Source organism: Bos javanicus, chromosome 2 (assembly GCF_032452875.1).
Source record: "Bos javanicus breed banteng chromosome 2, ARS-OSU_banteng_1.0, whole genome shotgun sequence".
Taxonomy (NCBI): Eukaryota; Metazoa; Chordata; class Mammalia; order Artiodactyla; family Bovidae; genus Bos; species Bos javanicus.
Genome location: NC_083869.1, coordinates 45,752,167 through 45,777,443, shown reverse-complemented (window position 1 = coordinate 45,777,443; position 25,277 = coordinate 45,752,167). Strand labels below are relative to the sequence as shown.

The 25,277-nt window shown below is 42.3% G+C and overlaps 1 protein-coding gene across 1 annotated transcript; it reads right to left on the bottom strand.

Moving 5' to 3' along the window:
• Positions 1-885: 885 nt before the first annotated feature.
• On the bottom strand, positions 886-21,431 carry RND3 (Rho family GTPase 3). The gene is made up of 5 exons (XM_061438354.1): positions 20,975-21,431; positions 20,391-20,478; positions 7,590-7,699; positions 3,688-3,822; positions 886-1,875 (listed from the first exon to the last, which is right to left on the bottom strand). Exons 1-5 carry the CDS (start codon positions 21,122-21,124, stop codon positions 1,624-1,626), a joined length of 735 nt encoding a protein of 244 aa, XP_061294338.1. The 5' UTR covers positions 21,125-21,431; the 3' UTR covers positions 886-1,623.
• Between the last annotated feature and the right edge of the window lie 3,846 nt (positions 21,432-25,277).

Sequence of the window (25,277 nt, the reverse complement as noted above, 5' to 3'; positions counted from 1 at the left end):
AGTTATAACTTATTTTCTTTTTACAATATTTAAATACAGAAAGCACTTGCCAGCTATTTTGTAATACTGCCCAAAGCATAATGCTGCATTAATCAGAGCATATCATGTTGGTAAAACGTCTGTATTTCTTGGGGAAAATGACTGGAATGGTATTTTCTTGCAGAGACAAAACAAAGTGCTTGTAAGACACAGACTGAGTGTTGTAATTACCTTAATCTCCTCTCCTGCCACAACTGAATGGGAGCACAGCTTCAACACTTCAAAAATGAAGCTTTATCATCGGAAAGAAAGCTCGTTTTCAACAAGCGCCAACAATAAAAAGGTCGGATCTGGTTTCTTCTCTGAAAGAAGCTCTAAAAGCAACTGGTCAAAAAATATCTGTAAACTATTTTAAAGGCTGATTATTTTATGTAATAGTGATCAAGTATGGAACACGGCCTTGGCAGAATCTGATTGAGGTTTAGCAATCACTCTCTAGAATAGTGTAGGACTGACATTATATAATTTTCCTCTAAAGATTCTCAAAAGCATGGAACAGAGGGCCACTCTTATCATGTTCATTGAAAGATGTTGAAATAAGCCAACCGATTATCAAATGTTGCCAACTTTTGGAACTTCATCCCAAAATAGGCCTTTTGCTTAGTACTTTTGGTTTCTTATCCAGACAACTTAACTCACAAACTGTGCTTTCTGCTACTATCCTTCATTCGTTATCTCGTCAGGTGAAAATATCAATAGTACCTACATTTTTTTCCCCCTTGGATCATTCTATGACGTCATACCAAGACACCTTTTATTTGACTTTGCATTTTTATCAACGATGGCAAAAAAAAAAAAAAAAAAATCACACACCCTCTTTTCTAAACAGCACACAAAAATATCACATTGAGCAATTTACCACTTTTTAATGACAATCACAAGGATGAACAGAACCATCAGACTGAATAAAAATGGACACTTTTCTTCTAGTTGACCTATTCAATCTTTGTAGTGCTGGTCTGCGCACTTTGCAACACTGCAAAAGCCTTCCTTGAGAACCATCTCGCTCAACTATCTTCAGGACAGCAAGATTTCAAAGCCTCACCAACTTTTCCTCTGGATATCCCGTGGGTCCTGATACAATTTCCATTTTAATGATGAGCTAGGAGAAAATTAGATCACATCCTCTAGAAAACTAAACGCTAAGGTCACAGTGCCAGTTCCCCAATGAGGATGGTATATTAATATATACTTTTTTGTAAAGGAGATTAAAACACTTAAAAATTAAATCAAAGTAGAGATCCGTGAATAGATTCTAACAAAGAAAACAAACACGCAAGCACCATTCAGAGTGTGATTTTTCTTCTTGGAGGTACTTGCATTTCTCTTCTTCAACCTCTAGCCCATCTGAATCTCTCTTTTTTGGCATATTTTTCAAGTCACATTTCAAAACTCTTCAATGAACTCACTTCCCACCACTTGTTCTACATGCCAAATCTAAGGACAGGTTCCTTCCAAATGCCTCCTAAGCCTCCAGAACACGTGACTTTGGCTGTGCACTTTGTTCAGACTTCACCTTTCTGTTTTGTTGGTGGTGGTTTTTACACTTAATTTCCTTGTCCTCATAAAAAAATAACCGAAGATTCACATCACAGTACAACTCTTGGCTTTGTCCTTTCGTAAGTCTGTAGCCACTGCCGAGAGTTCTGGTCTGCTGGGCATATGTGAAATCCGCTTTGTCGCCCTCTGCGATTTGTTCCGCTTAACGTTTTTATTTGTCTTGTTTACACATGCCAAAGTGGCCACGTGAAAAATGTCTCTGACGCTATTTTCTGACTGTAAAGCTGAGCATTCAATGTAAGTAGCTGCTCCGATCTGTTTGGCCATATTTGCTCCCTGTGAAACAAAAGGGATTGTGATCAGCAATAAGTCTCTGGGGAAAGTTAGAAAGTATATTCCAATACCTCAAAATTATAATGCATCACAAAATGTTTCTAATATGTAATTGAATTTTTAACATTTTAACTGCCTTCTTTATTATTGCATAAATATTTGCAGTCAAGGACCAGTCTTAAGATGTTCAATTGTCATCACTCAGTAGGCACTGCTTGACTTCCCAGAGGTGCTAAAGGTTGGCCTAATGACACTGGGTTATCAATAAACAGCCCAATCATCAGGTAGTCAGTATGGGGTGTTGCCAGGAAGTAGAAGTTTTAGGAGGTGATTTATCTTCACTACCAACTGTAACCTAGGGTAACTAGACACTTAGATCTTCCAAGTTACAGCAGAGTATAGAATTACCCAGAGAATCTTACTGCTGGCAAAGAGTGAAAAAGCTAAAGATCATGGATGTAAATGCTGCATTTTTCACACAGCTCTGGTAGTCATCTGGCTCTTCCATCCTATTTCACCACCTCATGGGGAACTCAACTTTTCTTTTCTTGAGTGTAAATGGCACTCATGGAGTAGGAAACAGCAACCCACTCCAGTATTCTTGCCAGGAAAATTTCTGGCAAAATTTCTGAGCCTGGTGTACAGTCCATAGGGTCACAAAGAGTCAGACATGACTGAGCAACTGAGCAAATGGCACTCAAGGCTAATAGGCTGTACAAAAAGCAGCCATAAGAGAATTTAGAATCAGTTTTGAAACTTAAATGATTAAGGGCCAAAACAAATTGAGGAAAGGAATAATACTGTTACACATCTATAATTTAGGAGACATAAAATATGTAATTTTTAAATGTGGACCAGACAACAAGGGAACCCAAGAAGAGCATGTCTACATCAAAATAACTTATTTAAATAGCCAGAATTGTGTTAACTAGAATGAAAGACAAAGAAGACCACAGTATGATTGGTCAAACAATGAATAAATAGAAATCTAGCTATTTCAACAGGAACTGTCTTTAGAATTTGTTTGGAAGTTTTAAGAGAATGAACTTTAAAACTAATCCTCCTTCTTCCTAAATACTTGGGAGAAATGCCTGCAGGAATGATGAAACTCTAAAAGACGTTTTTTGGGGGGGGTGCTCTATTTTACTGACAATGGCCTTTTGTAGTATTTTATTATGTTGCTGAATGTAAAATAAGATTAACTCTCTTTAAGAGTATTACTGATTTTGACCACATTCTCTCTTAAATCTATTTAACTTTAAAGCCAGTGAGAGTTGCAGAGAAATACAAAGGGTTGAATATGAGCCACTGTTTCTGCCCTCAAGTAATCAAGTATCACATGATTCTTCTGCTGAATGACAGAACATTTTAAAGGGTTTTCTCTCAAATTTGCCTTATGTATACATGTACACATATGAATCCTTACACAGTCAATTGCTCAATGTTGGAAAGCTTTTTGAGAAACTCACAATCAAAATATCACCATAATTTTGGCCCAACCTTGTCCCGGATCACTCTGATGCTCACTGGGCAGTTTTTACATTAATCTGAGCAATGGACTGCCAGGAAGGGGCCTGGATATTTGCTGTGAAGCCAGAGGCACAGACACACCAGCCTCTTCCACCTCTGTTTATAGATGGGCACAATCTGGACACAGGGAGCTCATTCTCCATCTCAGGAGAGGGACTTGCACTTGGTGGTGACCCTTGGTTGACCCTGTAGAAAAGTAGCTACTTTTTAGTTTATTTATTACAAGTGACGTTTCATTTCTGTCACTCTTTATAATCCACATGTGCGCACTGACTATATACATACCTGGTCATAGGACACCGGGGTCTGCCTGTGATTTGAGAGCTCTACTAATGTACTGACATCGGTCCGAAGATCAGATTTGCAGCCAACCAAGAGCATTTTGGTGTTGGGACAGAACTCCTGGATTTCACCTTTCCACTATGGGGGAAAAGAAGATGAAGAATTAACAGAGTGCTGGCATCCACACAATGGAAAACAATTTCTCTACTGGCAGACACTGGAAATAGGACAGAAGGGAGGTTTAAAAGAGAGTGTCACTTCAGATGAAGGAGCAAACTTGCATTTATTTGCTGAGTAGATATTAAACATTACTGCTTTTAAGTATGGGAGAAGGCAATGGCACCCCACTCCAGTACTGTTGCCCGGAAAATCCCATGGATGAAGGAGCCTGGTAGGCTGCAGTCTGTGGGGTCGCTAAGAGTCAGACACAACCGAGTGACTTCACTTTCACTTTCCACTTTCATGCATTGGAGAAGGAAATGGCAACCCACTCCAGTGTTCTTGCCTGGAGAATCCCATGGACGGAGAAGCCTGGTGGGCTGCAGTCCATGGGGTCACACAGAGTCGGACATGACTGAAGCGACTTAGCAGCAGCAGCAGCAGCAGCAGCTTTTAAGTATGGACCCATTGTGTGTGTGCTAAGTCGCTTTAGTCGTGTCTGACTCTTTGAGTCCCTTTGGTCTATAGGCCACCAGGTTCCTCTGTCCTGGTGACAGAGGAACCAGGAGATTCTCCAGGCAAGAATACTGGAGTGGGTTGCCATGCTCTTTTCCAGGAGATTTTTTTCCAACCCAGGGATTGAACCCAAGTCTCTTAGGTCTCCTTTATTGGCAGGTGGGCTCTTCACCACTAGTGCTACCTGGGAAGCCCATGGATCCATTAGGGAACCATACTACTATCTATGAGCTTCCCCAGTGGCTTGGCAGGTAAAGAATCTGCCTGAAATACCGGAGACGTGGGTTCAATCCTTGGGTTAGGAACATCCCCTGAAGGAGGGCATGGCCACCCACTCTAGAATTCTTGTTGGAAAATCTCATGGACTAAGTAACTAAGCACGTTATTATCTGTTCTCTTTCTCTGTGACTCATTACTACTGTAAGAGACGTGTTGGGTGTTATCAGAAAGTAGCTAAGGCAATTTCTTAATTATTGAGGCATCTCTGAAAGATAAACGTGACTTAAGAAAAATTATATATTCTAACAAGTCACTATGTCCTTGGATATGTTTAGCTGGTACTTCCCAGCATGGGAAAAGTCAACACAAGCAGAGATACGCATTCACTGACCCCACCTAGAAAGACAGAGCAGTCACCCTGCATTGAAATCTCTACTGAGATTTCAGAGACTGGAGATTAGAGTTAACACAGTGGGATCTCCTGCCTTCAAGGAGCTTCCATTGGAGTGGTTGAATCAACAAAGACCATGACATTTGCAAAGGCCCATCTCCTGGGTTATCAGAGAGGCATCTGGTCCTATAGCTCGCATGCCCTCGAGTTAGTTTTATGCTACGTAAGTTATTAATTTAGTCTACCCCAGCCAGTTGTTTCATGGCCCAACAAGAACTCTAAGAACTTCCAGAAATGGCTGGCAGGGAATTCCAGTTGTCCTTTTAGAAGAACAAATGGATGAGTTTTTGTGGTTTCATTTCTTCAAGCTGGAGATGACCATCAGGATGGGAGTCAGGAGTTCAGACAGTTCATAGGACAGCTCTGGCATTGAAGAGGAGTGATCAGAGGTGCTGAGGTCAGGAATCTCTGTCTGACTCTCCCTCCCCACGTTCACAAATATGCGTTCAGTGCTCTAAATTCTGTGGTGGTTACAGAGATGATTACAATGTAGCTGTGTCTTCCAGAAAGGAATTCACAAGAGAGGAGGGTGATGAAGTCATGTCTATAATACTACATAAAAGGGACATCCTGCATGAGTAATTTAAAAGATCTCTAGAGGACACTTCTGGATCCAGAAGTGTGGGCAATAAACTCTAGTCCAAAATACACCAGGGTAGCGAAGGGAATAATACCTACTTTTCACCAAAGTCCAGGGAATGGCAACCCCTTCTATTCTTGCCTGGATAATCCCATGGATTGAGGAGGAGCCTGGTGGGCTACAATCCATGGGGTCGCAAAGAGTTGGACACGACTGAGTGACTTTCATTTCACTTTACTTCCTCCCTCCTTTCTCCCTTTTCCTCTCCTTCCTCCCTTTCCCCCCAGTATTATTTAGAGGCATCTACCATGTGTTAGATAGCCCTGGAGTAAGAACTAGAAGGTGAATCGGGAAAAAAAAAAATAAAGAATAAGATCTCTCTAGCTCTAAGTCACTCTAACCTCTTTGATATTCAAGGACTTAAAGGATTCAATTAATCTAGACAACCCATAGCAGGGGTTATCATGAGCCTTAAACCTCACACAAACGTAAAATACTTTCATTAATATCTCTAAGGCCAAGTCACTCCTCATTTGGTCTTAGCAGACAAAAGCAAAATAAAACAGAAGCAGGGTTTTTCACCATAAATTATGCATAGCCCAATACTACATCACATAAGAACTCCAGTAAATAAGCAGTCTCTTTGATCCACAGACAAGCACGAGACAAGCTGCTCTGTCGTTCTTTGCTGTGTGATGACTCTGCCTCACATCTAGCAATTGTTCACAAGCTTCGAAGGCAGGAAAGGTGTATTCCTGCTGGAATCTGACAGTCCCATCGCTTGTGTTAAGACACAAACATTACTCAACACTGAAACGAGTTAAAAAGCTAAAAAGAGGCTTTCATCTTTTAAGAAATTAGTATTTCCTTGAACTGTGTTTGTCATGTTTAGTAAAGAGATGGGGCTGGGGGGAGGGGTTGATTCACCTTAGATCCTAATTTCATCATGACACACAAGGCCAGTAGTCAAACATAAGAGGGAAAAACAAACTAATAAAAACAGACAAAATACAAGGACACTGCCGTGCTCTCAAGCACATCCTCTGATGAAGCCTGAGTGCATGGAGGAGAAGGGGGCTTTAGAAAGGCTTGACTCTGAAATGTCATGGCATTCAGACCAGGACTGAAGAGTCAACTAGAGGCTGCCCCGCACTGGCGCTTGGACAGGCATGTGCCTTCTCTAGCTATCCTGGGGCTCAGTCCTAGGTTTCTCCTCCCTCTCCTGGCCTGGCCAGGACCAGAGACCACCTGCAACACGGTCCCTTCTTCCTGACCTTCCCCGGGTTCCACACAGAGCTTCCTAGGGCCCCCTCGCCATGGACAAGAGCTTCCTAGGGTCCCCTCGCCATGGACAAACCTCCCTTACCTTTGTCTCCGGACACTAGCCATGTGATATCACTTACAACCTGAATACAACCACTGTGTTTACTAGTGTACGACAACACCCCGATCACAAGTCACCTGGTCTATTGCCTGGAAACGTAGCCCTATTTCTCCCCTATGCATTATATTTCTGTTTCTAATAAATAACATCATTACTGAAATACAGGGTTTTTTAAACTAAACAGCTATGACTGCATTCATTTCAAGCCCTGAATCGAGGTCATATATATAAACCTGAAAAGTAAGCACAGTCTACACATTAATGAAAGAAGGAAGAAAAGAAGGAAGACACACTGAACAGTAACAGAGTATTGTTATTGTGAGTTGCACCACTGCCACCCAAAGTATAACACAGAGGTTCTTAAAAAGGTATTTTGTTTCTTAAAATGAGATCAAATGTTAAGCAGGTTCATCATCAAAACTTAGGTCACATATGAGTGGAAACCCTTTTATAATGTGAGAGTGTCCTTTTCAGTGTTTTAATTGCAGAACATACAGCAGGGTATTAACTGGAGTGTGTGAGCTCCCAGTCAACCAAATGTTTCTAATTTATAATGTAGCCAGTATCGATCTGTGTCATCACTCCCTAGAACTTACCTTTTTTAGGACACTGTCTAGAGTCTCTGGCCTACTGATGTCAAAGCAAATCAGCACAGCGTCCGAGTCTGGGTAAGAGAGGGGCCGGACATTGTCATAGTAAGGAGAACCTGAGAAGAAACAAGATATACAAGTTGTCAGATGAAAATCCCCTTTGCCAGTCATGCATGAACTTTGCCCTTTTGAGCTAAATCTTTGGAGGGTCACATGGCTCACATCACCTCTAATTCTTGGAAAAGAAAGCAAACAAAAGTCCAGTAGTGTTGGGCTGGCCAAAAACTTCATTCGAGTTTTTGTGTAACAGTCATACGTGCTGTCACTCACTTGCGTCCGACTCCTTACCACCCCATGGACTGTAGCCCGCCAGGCTCCTCTGTCCATGCGATTTCCCCAGACAAGAATACTGGAGTGGGCTGCCGTATCCTCCTCCAGGAGATATTCCTGACCCAGGGGTTGAACCCAGGTCTCCTGCATTGCAGGTGGATTCTTTACCATCCATAACAGTACTATATTTCTTTCTATAACAAGGCAAGGAAGCCTCACTGTTTGACTTAAATTCAAGGGGAGGAGCCAGGATCTTTAGTGCAAAGAGTAGAGCCCGAAAGGCAGCTGGGTCAAGGGCAGAGCATCTGGGACCCAATGTCCTGAAGTGCAAATCCACCTCTACCCCTGCAGGGGAGGGGCAGGTAGCTTCAGGTCACTGCTTCTTCAATTCTTCACTCATGAAATGAAGACGACGACAGTACCTACCTTGGATTAAGTGAACCTGGGCAGTGCCCGCACTTAGTAAGAGATTAAAAAGTCGTAACTATGGATATGGCTAGGCTAAGGGCTTCCCAGGTGGCTCAGTGGTAAAGGATCTGCCTGCCAGTGCAGGAGGTTGGCAGATCCCCCAGAGTAGGAAAAGACAATCTACTCTTGTATTCTTGCCTGGAAAAATCCCATGCGTAGAGGAGCCTGGTGGACTACAGTCCATGGGGTCACAAAGAGTCGGACACGACTTAGGGACTGAGCACACACGCACATGGCTGGGCTACTGCAAGCTGAGCGCAAGTAGGAAGCACCATAACTGGAACTACTTCTTGGGAAGGAGCCCCAAATTCAAGATCATTCTGTAAGTACAATGGAGGCTGAGGGAGAGAAGAAAAGGGTAGGTTCAGCTATGCATAGAGAACCATCGTGAACCTCATCTCGCACCACCCTGTCTCCAGGTTACAATGAGCCATGACCTTTGAGCATGCTTACTTAAAACTTATCCCCAAACCCTATATAGACTCTTCCTGTTACAGAGAATGAATGTAATAACTGCCATACTGAATTCTGTCGTTTTTTTACACAGTTCCATCTCTGGGAGTAACACTTAGGATATGAGACTGAGTTAAATCTAGCCTAATTTAAATCCTAAAGCTTCAAGTTACCAGCCAATTAATTTAACCACAGAACCCTCTTCTAATTATATAGGACATTTATTCTGTTCTTTTAAGAACCCCAAACGATGCGCGATTGCATGAGGCCAATTATAAAATTAAATAACAGTTTGTCATGCTATTTATTTTGGTTTGAAAAATCATTTTCAGTATACTGACATTGCACAAGCACAACAGGAAACTCATTTTATATATATATATATATATCACTATATATATATATATAAAATTGACTCCAGCATAGAGGAAAAAACCTCTAAGCTACCAGTCTTTTTGAAACCCAATTTCATTTTGACATCACCTTCCATTTCCAGCAGAAAAACATGACATGTTGTCCCCTGATAAATCAAAACTTCAAAAGTCAAAGACAGGGAAAGAGAAAGACTAAAGAGGCATTTCAAATAATCTTTTAAATTTCTATCAAAACAAAAATCTTCAGGAGGCTGCTCTTGAGATGTCGAAGTTACTATGTGTGGTTAGGGTGCACCATTCTCTTTTCACAGGATATGGTGGGTGCCCAGTACCCACTGGTTAACCCCAGGAATGCTGTGGCCTTTTCACCAGCAGTGACAATTTCAAGCCAGGTGTGTCTACCAAGCCAGGAAGAAGGGAAATGTTCTAGGCATAAGGAAGGAAAGTGTGAATAAATACAGACCAATCAAAGCCAGAATCAGTCCTGAGTTGCAGCAGTTCCTTGCCCACATCTGGAATCAGGACCCTGATGAAGCAGAGACTGACAAAAGAAAGGTATTTTGCCAAAGTTTAAAGGCTTTACAGCTAAAAAAATAAGCAATCACGCCATTTTAAACAGTAAGACTTATTAGAATAAGGCTGTTTCTGAAAATGACACACTGCAGCTGCTGCCTTTTCAGTCACTCAAGGAAAAAAATATCTGAGGTTAAGAGAAAAATTCACAAAGACTCCATCAACTTCAACATTTTTGAAAGGACTCAGAAACGAGATGGCTTATCACTCTACACAGACACATTGGGATTTCCATATTTGTTCTGTGAAGTTCAGACTTTCTCAATCGCAGCTTCTGTTTCCGAGTCCGAAGTCTAACCTGGGCACAGTTTCTGCCATAAACATCAGGGGATCTCTTTTTCCAAACACAGAATCAGAAAATTCCATATCTTAGAGTGGGAATTCAAATACCAGCCACATACACGAGGATTTCCTCTGCTCTACCAAAGTTAGCAGGAGATGACTTGACCCCAAATCCAGAAATTCCCAGCGTTGCAACAATTCAGACTGTTAGAAGCCTAATCAGCCTTCAGAAATCTCCTTTCTTGGAAATCACTCCCACTGGGAAGAAAACTTTGTGGTTACTTTCCCGTCTCCAGCTCACCTGAGTCTCCAGTTCACCTGAACTTTGGAGGACAGAAACTTTGACTAAGGTGAAAGCAAGTAAACACTCCTAATCTCTGATCTAAGACTGTGTTACAAAACAGTGAAAATCATCTTTTCCAAACACAAATTAAGGAAAGACAGTTGGAGAATTACAAAGGTACTTAAACAGAGTAATTAAAATTCAAACTGCAAAGAAAATCCAGAGGAACGGTTTTAATTTCTAAGCTAGCACATGTCTGCAGAGACCACCCTGCCCTCCTTTCTGTGTACTGGGTTTCCCTCCCTCTCCAAGGCCACAAAGGGGATGTGGCTTTGTCTTCAGGCCTCCTTCACTGCTGGAGACACAGGCTTCCTAGAATCAAGGAAGCAGCCTCCAGGGCTTAGTGGTGGTGTTGTTTAGTCGCTCAGTTGTGTCCAACTCTTGGGACCCCATGAACTGTAGCCAGCCAGGCTCCTCTGTCCATGGGATTTCCCAGGCAAGAATACTGGAGTGGGTTGCCATTTCCTCCTCCAGGGGATCTTCTCGACTTGGGGATGGAACCCATGTCTCCTGCTTTGGCAGGCGAATTCTTTATCACTGAGCCACCTGGGAAGAAGCCCCCTGTGCTTAGTGATTGTGCCCAAATATCTAAAAAATGTAGACATTGGCCTGACTTTAAAATAAATGAAGTCTGCAACTTAAACCACATTCTTATGGAAGTTTGATTCTACTTTTGTTTTTATTGGGTTTTATATTTTGAATGAAAACACAACGTGTAAAAAATATACAGGTTAAAGTTCATGAGAAATAAACCACCTTGCTTGTTGAGGTTCTGAAGTCATTTTTAAGAGGTTTAACAAGATCTAATTAGGAATGACACTTTGATCTGTCCTATTACTTTTGCTAATGAACAGTGCTTTCAGATCAACCAAGAGTGTCCAAAGGTAGTAATAAAACTGATCTCCACATTTATTAGTTATAAGCATAATTTGCCTAACCACAAGAATAATTTGTCATTAAAAATAACAAGATCACTTATTTATTATAAGGCTTGATAAGGCAAGGTTAAAACTTTTTTTGAATGGAAAAACCCATGGTCTGCTTTTTTTCAGAGTAAAAAGGAAAACTGATACAGATTAAAAAAAAAAAAAAAAAAAAACTGTCCTGCCAGGAAGAATCTAACAATTCAGCAGCTAAGCAGAACCTTCAGGGGAAAAGAAAATATCCAGTTCAACTTGCATGTTCTTGCTCTGTGTCTAAGCACCTGGAATTCTTGCCTATAAAGCCAAACTACTGCACAAAGCAAGGAGGAAAAGCCAAGCTTAAGAGTGCACAGTGTCATCACAGGCATGAGTGGGATAACTCACCAGCCAAAAAAAAGAAGAAATGAAGAGGAATTCCAGGAATGCCCCTGTGAAGTGAGAAGCAATACAGGGAGGCAGAAGTGACCCCAGAGAAAGAAGCAGAAAGTAAGCCGATGAGACAGGAAAAGTAGCAGCCCCTCCTCCTCCATCCCATCAGAAATGTCTTAAAGCATTCTGTTAAGCCAAACAGGAAAAGATTAAGTTCTACATATTCTTTATTTTAAATAAAGAAGCATGTGAAAAACTTCCAAGGTAACTATAGAACTAAACACAGGGCAAGAAAGAACACTGAATGATTTTGTATTATGTAGAAAAGTACTGAACTTCAGGGCTTCCCTGGTGGCTTAGATGGTAAAGAATCTGCCTGCAGTGCAGGAGACCAGGGTTCAATCCCTGGGTCGGGAAGATCCCCTGGAGGAGGGAATGGCAACTCACTCCAGTATTCTTGCCTGGAGGATTTCATGGACAGAGTAACCTGGTGGGTTACAGCCCACGGGGTCACAGAGTTAGAAAGGACTGACTGAGCGACTAACACTTTCATTTTTGTGTGACTAACACTTTCATTTTCTTCTTTACCATTTCAGTTAGTCTAGGTACTGAGCTTTGCTTATTGAATAAAACTTTCTCACCAGTGAAGTAGGCTTCATGCACATGTTAGTTCTGATGCAGCATTTCTCTTATACTTTGTGTAACTTTAAGTACCTAGCACTACTCCAAGGTCCTTTCTATTTAAGCGTCAGATCATCAAAGGGAAACTTTCAGAAAATTCCACACCGTAAAGAAACAAGGACACTACATACACAAAATGTGTCCCCAAACCTCGCAAGGACCAAGCTTTGCAGGGCGAAGACTGCAATAGAGCCCTGTGAGGTTCTCTGAGTTTCGGCAGTTTGGCAAACATCAGCAAAGTTCTAAAAGGCTTCTGAATCTTCAGGTCTACCCATCCTTGTCTTCAAGATCATTAATTCTGGGCGAGAGCAGTCTTTCCAGCCCAAGAATAGTCACAAAGTGCCTCACCCAGAAACTACTTTTGCAGATACATACCTGTCTGCTTAAGTCATCTCTTCACAAAGATAGAACACACCATATATGTACATAATTAAATGTATATGTTTGAAGATTAATGCCCAAAAGGGAGGCTTTGTGGAACCTTTTGCAAAACCAGTTCAAAGACTGGGAAGCTTTTATAGGAGCTTGAGAACTCAAAACTCATCTAGTTGAATATTTCATTAATGCAACTTTCTTTATTAATACTTGAACCTAAAATTGAAAAACTTCACTTTCCGCCATAAGAAATTCCTACCTAGAACAATAAAATCAGGAATACTGCATATTTTGGGCAGAGGAAACACATTCGCTTTTGGTATTTTTTTGTGACTAAGAGAATATTTGTACCCAACAGCAGTTACCATGCAGATGAACTGCCCAGTTTTATAAGATTCTATTTCCTGATGCCATCTCCACTTAAGAGTAAAAGCTCCAATCAGCAATTATCTCAGGAATGTGAATCAAGTCCAAGCAGAACCTTTGGTCTGGCTCCGTTGTAAGTAAGACTGTTGAACTCTTTTATTCCAAGCAGTTTGTACTACAAGCATCATGCCCTCAAACATGCAACAAGTATTCCCAGGAAGGATATTTTGTTTCTTCTATAGGTTAAGATCAACAGAAATTATAAACAGATTTTATGAAAATTTGGGGGGCATTTCTCTATTGCTATAAAATTAGAATAAATTTTAATTTATTTATATATATACATTTATATATATTTTACTTATATAAAAATTCATCACTATTTTCAGTTTTGGGGAACAATGTAGATACGTAGTTACATGGAAAGTCAAAGAGGTAGAAATAAGACTATTTTTTTGAGCTTTAAATAAAGGTTTAGGGTTAAAATCCCAATCTTACTGAGATACTTTAAAAATATAAGAAATGAAATATTTCACTTAAAGTGGAACTATAGCAAGTCACAGAGCTTTAGAAAGAAGAGCAGATAGGCATACATCTAAAAATATTATTTATTATTCAGCAACAACCCATGAGTGAAGCTGCTATGCCACACACTATGTCTGTCATCAGGCTTATCTTTCAAAGCCAACGTGTACAACTCCTGGTTGGACTTCTGAGGCAGCTTACCTTCGTGCCACTGAAATTCCTGTATTGTCAAGAGGGTCTCTGAGTAAGGCTGCCAGCATATAGTGGCTGACATTTAAAGGGCATCAGAAAAGGGTGGCGACACAAGCAATTCATTTGGCACAGCCCACCAGGCACCATGAGCTAACTGGAGGAGCTATGGGTCCCCTGGTGTTATAGCTACATGCAAAAGAACTGGATTAATGAGGAAACATCCGGTTATTTACAGGTGGCATCAGAATGACCAATCTGGATGCCTCACCAAAAATGTGCAACTTAGCAAGAAAACAGTTTTAGACAGATATAAACTTTGAAAGATAGAAACCATTCCATAGTAGACAGTTCTCCAAATATAGTTTTAGGTATTTTTTATCAGATATCACCATTCTAACTCAGACCTGTTTTGTCTTAACCCACATCTCTTACAGAGTTTCAGGAAAAAATTCAAGTTAAGAATCAAAGCTGACTTTGAAATTCTAAGCTCCTGGAGCTCATTACTATCTTACGATCTAACTAGTTTTGTGCAGTTTTCCTCTTTGACTCACAAAACAAGCACCCACGCTTCTTTGGCTTCTGTGTAAACTCTTCCTTTCTTCCTTTCTCTAAGAAGGTTAACTGAAGTTAAAATTCTTCAACTTTCAGAATCTTGGTTTCCTTGCTAGCCATTTAACATAATAAGCACGTTTTCAAGAGGCAGGGATATTACAGATTTAAGAACTGAGTCAACTTGTTAGAGATAAAGAAGAAACTGTGGTGGGCTACAGTGAGTCACAAGTCAGAGGCCTTGGGCTGACACTGCAGTCTTCGGCTCTTCTTTGGATCTTCTTGTTAAGTGAGTCCAGCTTTAGAACCTCCCGGCTCACCCTCTTAAGAAGAAGTACTAGACTGTGAGTGCTCTGAGGGCAGGCACTGTGCTAGCCAGGTGTCGCACCTCCCTCTTCCAGCTCCCACAGCATTTAGCAGAGTTCAGGCACATAAAAAGCTCTAAAAAATGTTTACCGGTTTCAATTATTTCTATAAGTACTGATGTGTTAATTTGCCTATTAACTGACAAAAAAGGGACCAGTGACCCTTTGGATGCTGCTTTTCTGGATTAATTATATACTGATTACACTGCTGACATTCCCATCCCAGTTAAGAAATATTTCAAAAGTGCTTATCACTGAGACCATTCTTCAAACTTGATGCATAATCTACGAACATAACAATATAGATTTATGGATGTCGAGGAATTTGTCCTCAAAGTCAGGTCACGAGTAATCAAGACTTTGCTCTCTTACCTTTTCCTTTAAGTATAAAAGTTAAAGAATATTACCTTTCCTGTTAATACTGCTAAAAACTAGTACAGGAAGTGTTAATGTTAGCACTCATGGCCTAAAAGAACCTTGTATCAGGACAGGATTCAAAAAAAGTGTATAGGAGTTATCATGGGGGAATATTAGCAGCTAAACTGAGTATTTTAAAAACTAATAATATGCCTTAGATAAAATGTGCATTACCTTGCCTTGGTTAAAAGCTAAAATGAATGATTATTACTCCCTACATCACATGTCCTGAAATTACACTGCAATCAAATCACTTAGGAAAAGATATGGTGATCCTTAAATGGTGGATTTCTATTATTAGTAGGCACTGGCTTCATGCTACAGATTGCTTCTATGCTTGGCAAATGTGGCCAAGAATCTGAAGCACAAGACATTACCCACTGTTTTACAGAAACCCACTGAGTGAATTTAAAAACCAGTAGGAGCATTTCTGCAACTTTTAATCAAAATGCTTATCATCAATAAAAAGTGAATATTTCTCATTAAAATAAAGAAATCATAGACCTATGTCTGAAGACTACCTTTAAAATCCCCCCTTTAACAGGATGAATTCACAATGCTGTTTTATTTATAAGAAGGCTTTGCTTCCTGGGTTTTTCTTTTTACATTTTTTTTTTTTTTTTTGGAGTATAGCGTGACTGATAATAGTGTTAATAGTGATAATAGTGTGTGGAGTATAGTGATGATAATGTGTTAGTTTCAAGTGCACAGCAAAGTGAATCAGTTACACATATATCCAGGGCTTGTCTGGTGGCTCAGATGGAAAAGAATCTGTCTGCAATGCAGGAGACTGAGGCTCAATCCCTGGGTCAGGAAAATCCCCTGGAGAAGGGAATGACAACCCACTCCAGCATTCTTGCCTGGAGAATTCCATGAACAGAGGAGCCTGGTTGGCTATAGTCCATGGGGTTGCAAAGAGTCGGACACAACTGAGTGCTAACACTTCACTTCATAGGAATATCCACTCTTTTTTAGATTCCTTTCCCATATAGGCCATTACAGAGTACTGAGTAGAGTTCCTTGTGCTGTAGATAGGTCCCTGTTGATTATCTATTTTATTTATAGTAGCATTATAGGTCAATCCCAATCTCCCCATTTATCCTGCCCACCCTCCATACCCCCCAGTAACTGTAAGTTTTTCTACCTCTGTGACTCTATTTCCATTTTATAAATAAATTCATTTGTATCATTTTTTTAGATTCCATATATAAGTAATGTCATATGATATTTGTCTTTCTCTGTCTGACTTCCTTCATTCATTCAGTATGACAGTCTCTTAGGTCTATCCGTGTTGCTGCAAATGGCATTTTGTTCTTTTTCATTGTTTAGTAAAATTCCATTGTATATTGTACCACATCTCCTTTATCTACTGCTCTGTCAATGGACATTCAGGTTGATTCCATGTCCTGGCTACTGTAAACAGTGCTGCCATGAACACTGGAGTGCATGTATCTTTTCAAATTATGTTTCCTTTTAGAGGGACTGAAATAACTTTAAGCAGCCATAAGACACCAACTGGCAAATTGCCACCTGTGGTTGCTTTAATTGGTGTGTGCGCTGGGGGGGGCAGCTAGAAGCATTTTCTACCTGAGGAGGATCAGGGGATCTATCAACATTAGGGATGCCTGACAAGGGAAATCCACAGCAACCAGATGAAAAGGGCATTTGGGTTCAAGAATCTGACAAAATCGGCTCATCACAGGTTGCATCACAGGTTATGGGCCAAACTAAGTGGGGACAAACTCGTTCTCCTGGGTGTATGACCCTCAGCAGGTTATGACAATATTTGAATTAAAACTATAATCTCTAAGGCCTCAGAGAGGGCCTGCACACAGTAGGTGCAGAAAGAAAGGGGAGAGAGTCTCTTAATATCTGGTTGGAGGCTAAGCAGGATGTGAATGTCATTGAAAGAACACAGTTCATGTCATCACTCTCCCTATGTAAGAGAAGTTACATGCCTCCTTTTGCTTCTTTCATAAAGTTCTAGAAGGGGAAAACTTTTCTCCAGAGTTAAATTGATAGCAGTTGGAAAAAATAAATGTAGCAAAAGGCATCAGACATATACAGTTATTTTCACAACCTGAACTAAACAAATGTCTTAGTAGGCAAAGAAAATGTCAAATGTTTGTCCAAAAAAAAAAATCACCCTGTTCAGAAATGTGCCATGAAAAGCTTGAGATGAAACGAAAAACTGTTAATGATTAGTTGCTGATGAAATGGCTCTTGTTACATTTATTTCACTCATGAATGATAAACCATTTTTGGTGGAAGTAGTCTATTCTTAGAATCCAAATAGTGCTTCATGACTGTGTTTAATTAACTCACACTTCACCTCACAAACAACATAATGGGATTCTAAATAATTCCCTTATGCCTTTTTTCCACTATATATAAATCTTAATCTAAACTTGCCCTACGATTTCATTACTGGATAAATTTGCAGTGTGATATTTTTTTAATCACAGGTTTTTCAGACCTTCACATTTTAGTTAAATACACGTATGTTTTGTTTCATTAAATAAAAATACAGTGATTATTTCACAACAGACTTCATTTCAGGTAATTATCTTTAATCTGATGAAAGGCAATGTTTATAAAGTTGCCATTCTTTGTGCACAGGTAATTCAGTGATGATAAATGTCAGGGAATCTCATCTCCTTGGAAATGATGCATATGATTATTCATTTGTTCATTCAACAGATTTTATTGGGTGACTATTGTGTGCAAGGTATGAGGCTATGTGTGCAGAGACAACAAGCGGTAGAGTTTGGATTAAATATTTGAAACTATCTGAAGTGGTATTTATCTGCACATGTGAAGCATAGCCTCCAACTATAAACTGCCTACATTGTTTATTTCCTAGCCTTTGTAAAGCATGTGTCTTTTTTCTCTTAAAAAAAAAGTCAATTTAGCCCTTTGGGCGCCCAATTTAAAATCTCCTTTGGTGGTCCTGTGACTGGAAGCTTGAGACAAGGAAGGGGTAAATAACCCAACATTCCTTTAAGGTTACCCATGCCCCCTCCCTGCCCAAATGGGTCTCTTTCCTAAATCCACCAGGAAGCAGTGCCTCTGTTCAGAATCCGGCTGGCTTCATGGGTGGTGAAAACTAGGGCGTGGGATGCCAGATCCACGGGGACTAAGAGCTGAAGCCAACCAACATCAGTGAAACAAAAAGATTTGCCTGTCTGGTGACCCAAAGCCAAGAAGTCTACAGATAGGAATGATCCTGCACATTATTTGCTTCTGTATCCTTTTTGCAGATGATGAAACGAGACTCAGCGAGGGAGAGAATCCGAACCTAGATATCCGTGTAAGCAGTAGCTTAAAATCTAAACATAGCTCTTGTATCAAAGACCGAATCAGACTCACAGACCCCCATGTCTAAATCACTCTTATCCTGCATTAGGTCCAAACAGACTGGGAGAGGGGGGTGAGTGTTGGTGTTAATTATTGGTACCATACCAGCTGTCCTGCCCACGATGCATAAAAAATACCATGATATATCTGGTAATTGGAGCCCATTAAGAACTAGGCTGTGTACAAATCTGACGATGGAAATGACTGAAACAAGCATTCCGTCTATCACCACCTTCCCTATAGTTTTGAGAGTGTGTGCAATCCTCAGCATAAAATCCAGTGAGGTTTTGGTTCTGCTACCCTTGGCGAGGTTCCAGGAAGAGCCCGACTCTCCAGGGAGAAACAAAATCAACGCATCTTACTGCAGCCCTCGGAGCACCTGGCAACAACCGTGAGAGTCGCTCGCGCGAGACTTCTCACTTGCCTTTGTGCAGGGACTGCCTCTGGCGACCCTGTCAGTCTGGCCTCTTCCTTGTGCTCTCTAATCGCCTCAGTCCCTCCGGGGCTCCAGAGGTTACAGCCGGGGGCGGTGGGAAGCTCGCACAGCCCACAAGCTTCTACGCGAGGCCCCTCCCAGCTGAGCGCAGGTCCACCTCGCCGGCCTTCCCCGCCCGACAGTAAAGCCTGCGTGCTGGCACTTGCGCGCGCCTCCTCGCCAGTTTCACCCAGGATTTGGCTCGGTTCACCCGCAGCAGCCCAGCTCCCTGCTAAACTCCTAGACCTAAGCTCAGGGGCCTTCCCCGGGCCTTCCCGCTGTCTCCTCCTCCTCCTCCAGAGGCTACACCCTTCCTGGAAAAGGCACTCCTACGCCGCCAGGCACCGCAGCAGGGTCGGCGGGTCCCCGGGTTCCAGCCGGAGAGTCTAGGTGATGTTACCGCCCCCACCGCGCCTGACCCAGACCGAACCCCTAATATCCGCGCGGGTAAGCCTTCCCCTTCGCCGTGTAACCAGCCCTCCCTACAGCTGCGTGCCAGGTTGGTGCGTGTGTGCGTGGGAAGGCGATAACCCGGCCTTGAACCCCAGACACTAGAAAATAATCCACCGTGCCAATAATTCAACTGGATGGGAAGGTCAAAGGCGAATAGGGCAGCCCGCGGCCTCGCACACTGGAGAGGGGTGATGCAATGGGTTAGGAGGGAACGGCGTGGGCCGGAGGACACCAAGTGACCACGGGGGCAGGGGAGCTCAGATCTGCAGGTCGGCACTGAGGCGGCGCGGGCGGCGGGCAGCTAGGAGAGGAGGCCCGGGGACCCCCGCCGGGTGCTGCCCGCGCCGCCAGCGCATTCCTGGCAGTAGGCGTCACGAGCGCCGCGGATGCTTGCGCGCCCCCTACTCTCTCCGCAAGCGCGGAATCCGCACGTAAGTGCGTGGCTTCGGGGGTTTTCTCCCACCTCCCACCACCCTTTCGGTGCTCCCAGCCTACCAGCCAAGCAGCAGGTTAGATCTTGGAGGGGCGCTCGCATCCTAGAGCCAGTTGATACCGACAAGGCGCACACATCCCCCCTAACATTTGGCTACCCTGGCCACCCCGAGAGGACTCGGGCACAGCTCCGCGAGCCAACCGCTCCCCGGACACCCGGCTACAAGCATTTTACATCCTGGGGTGACCCTTTGGGCACGGAGCTTCCTTTTCTTCCCACAGCTATTGCCCGACCCAGTATCTTCCCCCCACCCCCATTCAGAAGGGGCAAAATTTTCATCCATCAGGGAATCCCTCATAAGAAACAAAGTTAACGGAGGAACGCAGAACGGGTGCTGGCGGGTGCCGAGAGCGTGCCAGAAACGCGGGGCCCCGAGACCTTTGCGCACCCCCCTGAACGCCTGGAAACCCGCCCGAGCGCCACGCGGTCAGATGATTCTCTTACCCGAAGTGTCCCATAGGCTCAACTCTATTCTTTGTGTGTCGATTTCAAAACTGGCCGTGTAATTCTCAAACACTGTAGGGACGTAATTCTGGATAAAATGGACAGAAGTAAAGAGGGCAAGGAGGTTATCTTAAAATGCACGACAGCTGCAGTACACCCTTTGAAAATAGTCCCTTTACTCTCCCATTAAAAAACGAAGACCCCCCCAAATCCACACGCACCACATCTCATACTAAACACGCAGATCCTTTCCGAAAGCCCTAACTTCCCTCTCGCCCCACCCGGATTCTCCAAGAGTGGAGGATCCGAATCTCCCAACCCCAGATTCTGCACACATGACCGAACAAGTTTCAGAAGCTAACAGGAGAATGTGTAAGCGTATCCCAACCCCTCCACGCTTCCACCCCACTTTTCCTTTCCCGGCAATTAACCGGGGCGAAAGTAATAAGCGGTGAGAAAGACGGCTGAAAAAAAAAAAAGAGAGAGAGAGAGAAACGGGTGAAGGGTGAAAGCCAGGGAAACCCACCTCGAGATGGGGATCCCTTCCCCGCAGCCCGCCCGCAGCCCCAGCCGGCCACACTCACTTCGGGGAAGCAGTCTTTGGCGAAGACGTGGAGTAGCGCGGTTTTCCCACACTGACTGTCTCCCACCACTACTATCTTGCATTTCACGTTCTGATTAGGATCCATGATAGATTTACTGGATAATTTCTGGCTGGCTCTTCTCTCCTTCATTGATCTTGTCTTATTTTCTCTTGAAACAGGAATTTTCACTTAAGAGGAAAAAAAAATATATATATATATGTTTCTTTCTCTACAAAAAGCAGATATAAAAATAAACCGCAAGGGTGGTAGGAACCCCTGAGGCGCCGCGCGGACGAGGAGAGCTAGAGGAGCAGGCTCGTTACTCTTCTCCAACAAGTTTTATGCCTGACTCCAAACGGCGTTTCCCAAGTCCAATTCCGATCCGACTGCTTTGTTTCACGCTCTCTGCGCGGCTTTATACGCCCGGCCTTCCAATCCTCTTTCTCAATGAGAGAAGGAAACTGATCCGCCTCCTCCCCTTTTATGGAGCCTGGGAGACAGCGCCGTCTAGTTACTTGCAGAAAATGTAGACAGTGCGCCCTCTAGGGTGACCATGCGGGATCGATTTCCAGTCCAAAGCTCGGCGACGACTTGAGGACCCAAACGACGCTGTGCTGAAGATTGGGACTGTACAAGTCCAGGAGGAAGTGGGGAACGGAATTGTCTGTGCATATTGACTTTTATTAGAATTTCTGGATAAACGTTTTCATGGGGGCTGCTCTAAGGAAGCCTCGTGAGCATTTATGAAAGCAAAAACATTTCTTACCCAAAACATCGTTATAAAACACTGAAAGCAAATCTTGGGTGGGGAAGGGTTAAGTGCTTGTATTTTCTTAGGAAATGTTTTGCATCAGGTATTTAGGCCACGGAACAATAGCTAAGCCAGGTTGTTTGAGATGCCAGAACTGGCTTGCTCGGGTCACAGCAACAGACTGGCTTTGGGAACCTCTGTTTCAGTGACTCAGGAGAAGAGGGAAAGGTTTGGAAGAGAGGGGAGGGGAGGTTTGTGAGTAGAAGGAAAAAAAAGTGGAAGATGATCATAACTGAGTAACAAAAGCCATTGGAAAACTGAATCCTACTACACTAGGGACCTAAGCATGCAAGGTCAGCCATTGTCTCTGTTTCAGTGAGAAGAGGGGATAGGAAGGATTCCGACCCTGCCCTTTAATTCCTTTATCAGTAGTCTCCCGTTCCCTAAAATCAAAGCACCCTTGACTGACCCGGAAAATGCAGATATGCTTAGCTGAAAAATGCAGGTGCAACCCACCACTCCCTTTCCACTGCCTCAACATCCACCCCCGCTATCCACCCACCTGAAAGTCTCAGAGAGGACTAAAAATAGCCATATATTTGTTCTCTCTTCCCTCTAAAAGTCCTTCTTTACTCATCTTCATTTCCTGTGCTCCAAGTGATCAAAAGGTTTCACCCATTTTTACAATTTTTTAATTGAGGTATAGCTGATTTAGAATATCATATGAATTTCAGGTGTACAACATAAAGATTCACAATTTTTGAAGATTATGCATCATTTATAGTTATTATTAAATATTGGCTATATTCCCGGTGCTATACAATGTATTCTTGTAGCTTATTCAATTTATACATAGTTGCTTGTATCTCTTAATCCCCTAACCCTATCTTGCTCCTTCCCCTTCCCTCTCCCCACTGGTAACCACTAGTTTGCTCTTTATATCTTTGAGTCTGTTTCTTTTGTTATATTCACCAGTTTATTTTTTAGGTTTCATATATAAGTGATATCATACAACATTTGTCTTTCTCTCCGACTTACTTCACTTAGTACAATATCCTCCAAGTCCATCCATGTTGTTACAACCAACAAAATTTGCAGAGGTTTTAGCTATTGTACTAAGGACATTGGCCCAAAAAAAGTATAGGTTTCCTGATGGACATTTCTAGATTTGTAAATGAGAAGATAAGGTGAAAAATCAGAAAGTTCAGTATGGGGAGCGAAAACGCACAATGAAAGATGGTTAAAAGCACAGATGTAAGTATTAACCCTAGGGCCATGAAGCCTCAGGGATCTAAGGATTGTCTCTTCTTCCTTTCAGAGCAAAGAAAACTGGAGCTCCCCAAAGGAAGACTAACTCAGACTCAGTTTGTAAGGCTGTGTTCATATACACAGAGAACTGACCTACAGAAAAAGGGATTGCTGGCCCTGCTCAGGTTCCTAAAGCAGCACTAGCCAAAGTCTGCACTGCAGAAAGGGTCCTCACAAAAAGGGTCTTATGTCCCAGTGAGTGATGGAGACACTATGCCTGTATCACCCCTTGAAGATATACCATGCCCTTTGATATATTACAATAGTAAGAGGCTCTGTAGAAAAGTAGCCTGCCTAACAGAGTTTAACCCAGCATTCCCCAAAATTATCAAAATATTTACTTGCTTGGGAAGCAATGAACATAGTGGTTGGGAGTAGAAAAACATAAAGAAGTGTATCTGTGTGACCTTGGATGAGTTACTTAACCTCTCAAAGCCTTAATTTCATCATCTGTAAAATCCTAATAGTAATGATGAGGAAATGCGAGTGAAGTTTGCAGGGTAGTTTCTGACACCATAAAGAATCCTCAACATTACTTAATATGTCACACGTAACTCTTATTTGCACTTCTCAGAATTGTTGAACATATCTTGGGAAATTCTGGCCTTGTTAATGGACTGACTAATTGATGCTAAGAGAATAGATTTACCCCCACCTTTTTTTCTCAGAGTTTTAACTTAGGAAGTTGCTTCTTTCTGGAGATATGATTTGACCTTCCACATTTCTGAACTGATGAAGTTTATGTAGTTAAACTTCTCTAACTAACAATAAGTTATGAATTATTAGTACTTGGCTGACAGTAAGATGACCATGTAATTCATCATATATGCTGGGACAACTTTGAGAGCAAAAGGAGGTACCATTGATGGTCAGAACAACAGCTGTAAATAGGATCTGGCCCAGGCAAAATAAGAGACCTCATCACTTTAATGAATAATCTGGAATCATAGACCAATTTTGGAAATCAGGTGACCTGAATTTCTAGGAATCTGCCAGTTGCTGAGTGAAATTTAGCAGCTGTGTAATTGAGTAGAAACCCAACTGCCCAAAGTCAGCAGGCTTCAAATTTCTTTAGGGTAAGAATTCTTTCCACACTGAGTCTCTACTATTCAGTGTGTAGTAGATACTCAATATTTTTTAAAATTCACTTAGCATTTAGTTCAAAAGATATTTATTAAGCACCTGCTGTATGCAAGATGAGCTTCCCTGGGGTCAGTGGAATCTACCTGCCAATGCAGGAGACACGGGTTCAATCCCTGGGTTAGGAAGATCCTCTGGAGAAGGAAATAGCACCCATTTCATTATTCTTCCTGGGAAATCCCATGGACAGAGGATCCTGGCGGGCTGTAGTCCATGGGATCGCAAAAAGAGTCAAACAGGACTTAGCACATAAACAACAGTAACGATATGCCAGATACTGTTCTAGGGACTGTAGATATAAAAGTAAACAAGCCAGCCTGCCTGCTGCTCTTACACACACATATGCCAGACAAAAGATAAACAATAAAGAAGTAAGCAAGTGCACAAATAAGAATGACTGCACTAAGCTCTATGAAGACTAAACAGGATGGTGTGATGAAGCCTAGGAAGGTGGGGATCAAACCCAGAGGCCTGGCAACACCTCTCTAACGAGCTTAAGTCGTCAGTGGTGAGAACAAATCAGCTATGAGAAGGGGACAGATAGTGAAAAAGTTACATGCAGGGAAAGAAATGGGCAGGTGGAAGGAACAGAAGGAAGGCTGGAGTCAGTGGGCCCATTGAAGGAGGAAGAAAATAGACAGGATCATAGAATTTGGATTTCATCCTAAGGGAAATAGATAGTCAGACACAGGAGAGTGTGAAGCAGGGTAATGACTTGATTATTTGAATGAATGAATGAATGGCTCCAGTTCTAAATTTTCACCTCTCCTTCCACTAACTATGAAACTTTGATGAAACTGCTTATCTTCAATGAGATTTTCAGATCTAAATGAAACCTAAAGTCCTTCATGTGGTAAGTCACTTCAGTCGTGTCCAACTCGGCGACCCTATGGACTGCAGCCTGCCAGGCTCCTCTGTCCCTGGGATTCCCCAGGCAAGAATACTGGAGTGGGTTGCCATGCCCTCCTCCAGGGGATCTTCCTGACCCAGGGATTGAACCTATGTTTCTTTATGTTTCTCGCATTACAGGCAGGTTCTTTACCACTAGCGCCACCTAAAGTCCTAGGAAAGACTAAAGTTTTCAGATCAGATCAGATCAGTCGC